Source organism: Eufriesea mexicana, unplaced genomic scaffold (assembly GCF_001483705.2).
Source record: "Eufriesea mexicana isolate 0111107269 unplaced genomic scaffold, ASM148370v2 scaffold654, whole genome shotgun sequence".
Classification (NCBI taxonomy): Eukaryota; Metazoa; Arthropoda; class Insecta; order Hymenoptera; family Apidae; genus Eufriesea; species Eufriesea mexicana.
Window position 1 is genome coordinate 1334605 of NW_016908877.1, and position 8783 is coordinate 1343387.

Sequence of the window (8783 nt, forward strand, 5' to 3'; positions counted from 1 at the left end):
GGTTCAGCAAATCGGTGACTTCGTACTTGCTGCGGTATCCTGCATGATAGGATGGAGTTTAATGTTCGTATCTTACTGACTTTTAAAACTTTCAATTAAACTTTCAATTAAACTTTCGATTAAATGACAGGAAAGTGGCACAATTAAGGTACCTTGAGGCGATTCCACTGCTAGATGGATATTCAAATCAGACCCGGACTCTCCAAGACTGAAGATTTTGAGAGTATCCCCAACGTCGATCTCTTCTTGCAGAACGTCTAACAAAGCACGATAATATTGACTTAAAAAGTCTCTCGCACTCAGCTTCGATACTTGCAGAGTGATGCTATTTTCGATGGTGCTATTGGTGAACACAAGGAATTCCACTGTGACTTTGGATACCACGTTGGGATGGCGACCATCGTTCCCAGACACACTCAAAGAGTAACCCACTCCTACATAGGAAGATGGAAATTACAGATTTAATTACAAAGTTAGCAAGCTTTCCATTTTAACGATATAAATAGATACGTTAGGTCAACAAACCTGGAGTTATTTTCTTCGTATGAAGATCACAGGCAGTAGGAATACTGAGAATTTTAGGATTCGATCCTTGAAGTATCTTGCAAGAGTAACTACCGGTAACATCTGGATCATTAGGGTGCACATCGGCAATCTTTCCTAATGGTATCTGTTCATTGAAAGAATCATTTTGATCCGTAACGATCACAGTGATCGTGTGCTCGCTTCTCATTCTCGGTATACCGGAGTCTTCCACTTCGATCTACAAGGATTAATTGGAATGAAATAACTGTTATACCTTACCTATTTACTTCAAAGAATTCTTGTTCATCGAACATTCCATACTAACCACAAGGTCTAATTGAGGCATAGCTTCTCTGTCTAAGCTCCTCGTAGTCTTCAACACTCCGGTATGCTTATCCAGGGTAACCATATCGCTCTGTCGTCCACCGACCAGCTTATACGTAAAGGGTGCCCCATTCGGTGGTAGATCGGGGTCAGTAGCACTCAGTGTCATTATAATCGTTCCAGCCGGTTCATTTTCGTTGACATACCCAATTACTTCCGGTGGATCAAAGATAGGCCCGTTGTCATTGATATCCAGTAGCTCGATATGGACAACCGCAGTGCCAGTTTGTGGGGGTGAGCCAGTATCGATGGCACCGATTGTCAAGTCGTAAGCTGGAATCGTTTCCCGATCCAATTGTTTGGCAGTCTCTATGTCTCCAGTTTGAGGGTCTACTTTGAAGGCTTGTCCTATGTTCCCACTAATGATCGAATAAGAGAACTGATTGTTCTGCGGTTTTATATCCTTGTCGACTGCCCTAACAGTCAGAACTCGGGTCCCATGAGCGGCTCCTTCAGACACCGTGGCATCATATGTACTCTGAAGGAACTCTGGAGGATCGTTTCCATCCTGAATCGAGACTATGACCTGAGCTTCGTCTGTATCGTTGCCACGAATCCCACCTCCGTTCTTCGTCATCACTGTCAGTACTACTCTGTTTTGGGTTTCGCGATCCAATCTTCGCGACACTCGAATTATCCCGGTCTCAGAACCTATAGAGAAGCCACGATCGTTGGAAGATCCAACGAATAGGTAATAGACTCTTCCATCTTCTCCTGCATCCTGATCAGTCGCTTGGACCAGGCCTACCGAGGTGCCAACTTCGGCACTTTCTGACACGTCCATATGAAACACCGGTTGAATAAACTTCGGATAGTATTCATTCACACCTGTGATGTGTACGAGAACTGTCGTAATGCCGACTATATGCGGATTAGAGTCTGGATTAGCAGCGACAATGTCCAACGTGTATTCGTTGGCTTCTTCATAGTCGAAACTGATCAGGGATGTGATCTCGCCAGTGTCCTCGCGAATACGAAAATGTTCCTTCCCTGTTCCTCCAAGGATCTTGTATTGAACCACGGCATATTTCGGAGAATCGATGTCCCGGGCAATAACCTGTAATTAGAGAGTATTATACGTGCATCGTAAATTTCGACGAACTAACGGGAATATCTAGTGGGAACGTTTAGTACCTTATAAACGAAACTATCCGGCGGAGAATTCTCGGGCAAATAGGCTTCGTAAACACTTTGATTGAACGTCGGTGGATTGTCGTTAATATCGGAGACGTTTACTGTGAGAGTGGCGACAGCTTGCTTTGGTTCGAATCCCAGATCCGTGGCAGTGATGTTCAGCCTATACTCTTGCACCAGATCGTAATCCAAGGGTTCGAGTATAGTGACCGCGCCGGTAATAGAATGCACGAAGAATTCGTTTCTCTCGTTCCCAGCCGAGATCTTGTACCTTATCATGCCATTTGGTCCATCGTCGCCGTCTGTGGCACTGACTGTTAAGATAGTAGTATTAACTGGCTCGTTCTCCGGCACCCTGACCTGATAGCTAACAGCAGCGAAGGTGGGAGCGTGTTTGTTCTGCCCAGATATCACCAGAGTCAACGAAACCTCGTCCTTTTGCGGGGGTACACCTTTGTCGATCGCTTGAACCTTTAACAAGAACGTCGTGCCCACGGCCACGTTGGACAAGGTGTTTCGAACATAGACCCATCCCGATTTTTCGTCGATGGAAAAGTATTCGCTTCCATTGACGTTCACCAGGAAGTAACTGATCTCCGCATTTACACCGAAGTCAGCATCGTCCTTGGCGATCAGTTGTATCACTTTCTTGCCAACTCCGTACTTCTCGGGTACAGGATAGAGATAGGATCTTTGCTCGAATCTGGGAGCATTGTTATTCGCATCCACATCGACGACAGTGGTGGCTTCCCGTTGTCGGTAGCAACGACTGTCAAAGAGTACAAGTTTTCCGGAGAAGATGGTCTATGGGTGTGCTTGTATTTCAGAGTCTTCTTGCTGAAGATGTCTCCAGTGGCTGGGTCGACGGTGAACAGGTCAGAGGGTTGCAACAGGCTGTAGGATATCACCGAATTTGGCCCCTGCTTATCGCGGTCGATCGCTGTCACTTGGCCAACGTGTGCAACAGGTGGCTGAAGCTCAGGGAAGTGGAAGTGATAAGACTTTTCGTCGAATTCCGGAGGATTGTCGTTCTGGTCTTGGATGGTTATCGTCAGGACAGTCGCTGCTTGCCAGGCTCTGTCCGCTGCCACCAACTGTAATAACACGTGTAATTAATTACTCGTGAATTTTCCTACTATGTCTAGACTCGACACGAACCTTTAGTAAATATTCGTCCTGTTCTTCTCTATCTAAATGCCCGTTCACGGTGACGTTACCGCTGATGGCGTCCATAGCGAACTTCTTGCCCGGGTTTTCGGTGAACCTGTAGGTGACATTAGCGTTCTGACCGATATCTCGGTCGCTGCTCGTCATTCTTATGACGAACGTCCCGATCTCCGCGTTCTCTGTCACGTTAACGCTGAACAATCTAGTAAACTGTGGCGGGTTGTCGTTTTTATCTAACACAGTGAGTAAAACAGTAGCAGTGCCCGTTAAAGATGGTTGTCCTTGGTCTCGTGCTTCCACGATCAGCTCGTAAGAGGCGATCTGAAACGAAATCACTCGTGTTCCTAACTCCACTTCTTGCAAGTCAATGATAAATTCGATGTTCAAACGATACTTACCTCCTCACGGTCCAATTTCGCATTGGTGCTGATCTCTCCCGTGTCAGAGTCGATGATGAAAGTCTCGGTGAAGTCGTTCACTAGGTAATAAGACACTTGCCCGTTCTCCCCAGAGTCGCGATCCTTCGCTGCAACCTTGCTAACGAACAGAGGTGGGTACTCGTCTTCGGGAACAGTGGCATTGTAAATCGGAGCCTCCATTATCGGCGCATTGTCGTTAGCATCGGTAACATTCACGAGCAGTTGCACTACGCTTCTCAGAGCAGGGGTGTCCGAATCACGAACCTCGACCCAAGCTTCGTAGAACGGCGCGGTTTCGTAATCGAACCCAGAAGCGACTAACACCTGGAAGACAAAGTACTTGAGAACGACAGATAACTATTGCGGTACCTTTCTCCGAGCAAGATCCGCTTTAAAAGGAACGTTCGATTCGAGGAGGCCACGGGAAGAAGTGATAACAGACGACACGGATGTACAAACCTCTCCAGTGTGAGGATCGATCTTGAGTGCTTCGCCCACGTTCCCACCAGCCATTCCATAGACCAGGTTACTAGCTGTTCCGACTTTTGGCGTGGTCGCGCTCAGTTTCGTGATCACCCGGCCCTCTGGTACGTCTTCCGGCAGCGTGAACCTGGTGGTGATGGTGGATCGAAAGCTGGGAAACAGTTGCCTCTCCCACAGGTGTATCACCAAGTCTGCAGTGACCGATTGGGGCTTGGCGCCGCAATCGGACGCCTGTATTTGCAATTGGTAGGTGGTTTCGTCATTGGCCAATTCCTGTGTCGTTCTTATCACACCGCTGTTCGAATCGATCACGAACTTCTCCGCATCGATTCCCTGGAGACGATACACGATCCGGGAATTCTCTCCGTCGTCGTCGTCCACAGCTTTCGCGCCGAACACGAAATCCCCTTTAAAGGAAACGGCGCGTTTAGCGATGTTGCGTACGAACGTGCGTTAGTTCTGTCTCTGTTATTCAGGTGTTACTTAACGCGTTCAGACTCGTGTTAAATATCACGCAGGACGGGTTAGACTTGCAACAAACTTGCAACAAACTTGCAATGGTTTCCTTTGTTTCTCTTTCTAATATTTGTTTCTTTTTTTCTAGCAGTCCTTTACCTGGTTTGGTTGCACCTGGCACATAGGCGGTGTATCTCGGACTAGAGAATCTGGGAGCATTGTCGTTCACGTCCTTCACGAAGATGGTGAGATTCACGGCAGAGGCTTGCGGTTCCGTGGGACTCGAATCCTGCGCGACCAGAGTCAAATGGTACACGGAGGTCTGTTCTCGATCCAACGGTACCACGGTGAGCACTTCGCCAGTTTGCGGTTCCACCGTGAAGCGTTCCGAATTTTCTCCCAATAGACTGTACCTATAGAACAGATATTCGATATTCGCGAGGGACTACAGACCGTTTTCTCCTTTTTTCGCAGACTCTCGTTGAAATTTACCTGATCTTGGCATTCAGGCCCTCGTCCTTGTCCGTGGCATGGGGTTTAGTGACCCAAGTCCCGGAAGCTGAGTTTTCGGTAACCGTCGCCTGGTACTCCTGCCTGGTAAACTCCGGAATGTGATCGTTGACATCGAGCACGACGATTCTAACGATGCCCGATCCAGTCAAAGGCGGAGAACCTGTAGAACAGGTTCGGTAATCGTAGCTCGATCGTTCTATGATTACGTGAATATAATTCGTCGATTCAAGGTGTACAAATAACGCGAACGCGGAGCGAGAAGCTTTCTCACCTAATTTACATTTTCTTCCAGAGGAAGGAGAAACGATGGGAAAAGAGATTGCAATGGAAAAAATATTGGAAGGAACATGCACCTATCGGTAAATTAGCGACGCGATTCCCGAGAACATGGAATGGACAGGGATGAAGTGGAGGTGTTTGGACGATTGGATCATGAAACGCTGCGTAAGACAAATTACGATTTCTCAAAGTATCAGGCGGGCGGGTACCGTCGGGTTAATTGCGCCGCCTAAAACAGGCCATTATTCTCCCGGGGACCCGATTTCTCTGATTGCAGCAGGTACATTGTACGCGTTGGCGTGGCCCTGGGCCACGCGCCTCTATAAGCGTATATCGTTCAATCACGTGGACCTCTCACGGGGAGGGTTACGGGCATAACAATTCCAAAGCACAATGGTGTGGTCCACCATAGGCGGTGTTCCCCTGGTGGGCAATCCGACAGAAATATACTGGCTTACGCTAGTAGCGTATTCTCCTTATTCGTCTGCTTAATTGATGGGGACAAGAAGAAGCAACAGGCCCCTCCTTTCGCTCGCCCTTCCATTTCGCGTTCGGCTCGTGTTATTAGAGTAGTTTTCGATAAGAACGCGAGATTGTAACGAAAGGGGTTTTTGTCTCTCGTTTACGACCTACCTTGGACGTATATTACGAGTCATTAATACCATTCGTTCCCCTTTCACGTTCCCGTATTACTTCCTTGGAACTTCTCGTCAATGCTACGCGAATCCTCCTTTTTCTTCCCTTTTCTCCTCTTTCTCATTTTTTCTTTTCCTCACCATTTCCCTTTTTCCCCCCTTTTCGGTTCTTCTTCATCTCCGAGACGCAACACGTGACGCGGCGTAAGGTAGATCCTTATGGTCAACCATGGTAGGGGCACCCGTTTCGGAATGGACACGGCCGGCATATGAGCGCTATAGGTGGCGCATACACGCGACAGCCATAACGTATGAATAAAATAGAAGTATAATGCGCGTGCTCGAGCAGGATCTCGAGAGATGCGCGTTTGGCTCCAAAGAGAGGGCCCAAAAGACCCAACGAGCGAAAACGGGTGGGGTGAAGAGAGCAACAGGGAGATGGAGGAGGAGGAAGTGGAGGTGGAGGTGGCAGCGAGGGGAACAGTCGAGAGAGAGAGAGAGAGAGAGAGAGAGAGAGAGAGAAAGAAAGAGAGAGAAAAAGAGAGAGAAAATGGAGATGGAGAGAAGAGAGAAAGAGAGGAGAGGGACGAAGGGAAAACCGAGGGTGGGGAGAAAGAGAGTGCAGCATCGAGGCAGAGGAAGGCATTTGAGAGCGATTATCATAATCGCGCGTCATAACTCTACAGGCTTGTCTACCTCGGCGGGGACCGATTGGGCCATCGGCCCCCGATGGCTGGTCCAAGGGGGCGGGCGAGGGGCACCCTCGAATGGGACTACTGGCTTCGTCAGAGGAACGAACGATAAAAAAGATTTCGACGAGGAACTGCCCACCGCTTAAAGAATCTCATCGAACAACCCACAAATTTATATCCAATTTGTATATTACCGCTCATTACTTAAACCCATCCCATATATCGTCTATTGTTTCGTCTATTCGTCAATGGAAGGGAGGCAGGTGACATTTTCTGGCCCCACGAGCAACTCGCGACAGCCGTTCGCGCGACCTCTATGCGACACAGCTTGGCTAGGGGAATTCCTAGTTGTAAAAATAATTCGCCCGACGAATAGGTGGTCTATCCATGCGAATCTCCTCGAGTAGTCTAGCCTGCATCCTAATCCTACGTGACATTTGGTGACATTTCGATCCCGGCCACGATTCCTAAATAACGCGTCGCAGATTTGTCAATTTTATGGCTACTCGCGCACATGTGCATAGGTACATGCACGAGTTGCACCGCTCCGAGGGGCAGCTCTTTTCAGCGTTAGAATCGGCTTTTCTTTTATTTCGCGCTGGTCGCGCGTTCTTCAATTCACCGCGGCTTTTTTACAAGTGCCAAACCCAATATAATTAAGTCCTTTGTTCGTGCTAATTCGCAACCAGTTTACATAGAACCTAAGACCGGTTACTAAGGTGGCCGGAAAAATATTCTCTCTCCAAAGAATACTGACTACCCTTTCAATGCCGCTCTTTGTGCAGATCCTACCAGGTATATACCTATTTAGCTGTTCCCCTAAGGTACGCTGCAAAGAATCTACTGGGAATACCTTCTACCCGCGATTTCTTTATCCTTTATTCCCTCGCACACGTATTTACTCCCGTGTTGTGCTTTCATTTCACCTTTTTTCCCTTCGTTTATGCAATTATAAATTAGCCTTTAACGCTACATTTAAGGGATATCCGTCGAGGATTCTTGAAATAACTCACCAGTATCCATGGCCACCAGAGTGAGAGTGTATTCAGCTACCAACTCCCTGTCGAGCGGTCGCAGCAGGAAAATGTCCCCAGTGCTGGCGTTTATTCGGAACAAATCCGTGTCACCTTCCTTCAAGAAGTACCTCACCTGGTCGTTGTAAGGTGGCGTGTCCGCGTCGTAAGCTTTCACCTGTGGGATCAGAAATTATTTCTTCCCCTTCCCAACGTCCCCATCGTCATCATCCCTCTATCGCGACGGGAGTAATTAGGACTAGTTCCAGATATATTACCTGTATCACGAATCCACCTCCAGGCGGTACCATGTTCTCCATAACGTGCGCCAAGTATGGCGAGTCCAAGAAAACAGGCGCATTGTCGTTTATGTCGAGGACGGTGATGGTGACCTGAGCAGTGTCACCCCGTGGCGTCTCCCCTACCTCCGACGCGCAGTCCTCGCCTCTGATCGTTAAATAGTACCTGGACTTCCTCTCGAAGTTCAGGTTTTTCGCCACCCTGATCACCCCGCTGTCCTCCGAAATGGTGAAGTCCCTATTGTCGTCGCCCATCGCGATGCTGTATCTCACCCTCCCATTCGCACCCTCGTCCCGGTCCATCGCCGACACCTAAAATCGTTCGGCAAATCACACGGTCATCCATCGACTCTCCGCGAGTCTCCCTCGCAGCTTCCAGTTGGAATGGTTAATGATCACTTCATCAGCGTAGCTACTCTCGCGATTTCGACGATCGTACGATTTCATGGCGACCGATGAAGCCTCGTTCATGGACGTACACGGAGAGAAAAAGAGAGGAGATGAAGGAAGAGAGGAAAAGTTAGCTCGTACCAACCTGGAGTACGCTAGCCCCGATGCTGGCGTTCTCAGCGACCGTCGCGGAGTACTGTCGCGGATCGAACACCGGCGAATTGTCGTTCTCGTCGAGAACCGTGACAGTGACTGCGGTCGAGGACGATCTCGGTGGTTCACCGCGGTCTTTCGCGGTTACTTCCAAGGTGTAGTTTGACCTTAATTCGCGATCCAGCGAGCCAGATACGCGCAATAGTCCATCTACGGGGCCAACGGTGAAGGGAAGCGTCGT

At 48.6% G+C, this 8783-nt stretch overlaps 1 protein-coding gene across 1 annotated transcript in view; it reads right to left on the reverse strand.

Moving 5' to 3' along the window:
- Positions 1–8783, reverse strand: part of ft (cadherin-related tumor suppressor fat) — a 72633-nt gene that overhangs the window by 4511 nt on the left and 59339 nt on the right. The window contains 14 exon segments of the mRNA XM_017898528.1: positions 7–39; positions 153–434; positions 526–763; positions 851–1966; positions 2044–2774; positions 2777–3137; positions 3202–3531; positions 3609–3953; positions 4089–4519; positions 4728–4981; positions 5061–5241; positions 7701–7878; positions 7979–8311; positions 8535–8783. The exon segment at positions 8535–8783 is cut by the window's right edge and continues 7 nt beyond it. Of these exon segments, the coding sequence (XP_017754017.1) occupies positions 7–39; positions 153–434; positions 526–763; positions 851–1966; positions 2044–2774; positions 2777–3137; positions 3202–3531; positions 3609–3953; positions 4089–4519; positions 4728–4981; positions 5061–5241; positions 7701–7878; positions 7979–8311; positions 8535–8783 (5062 nt within the window).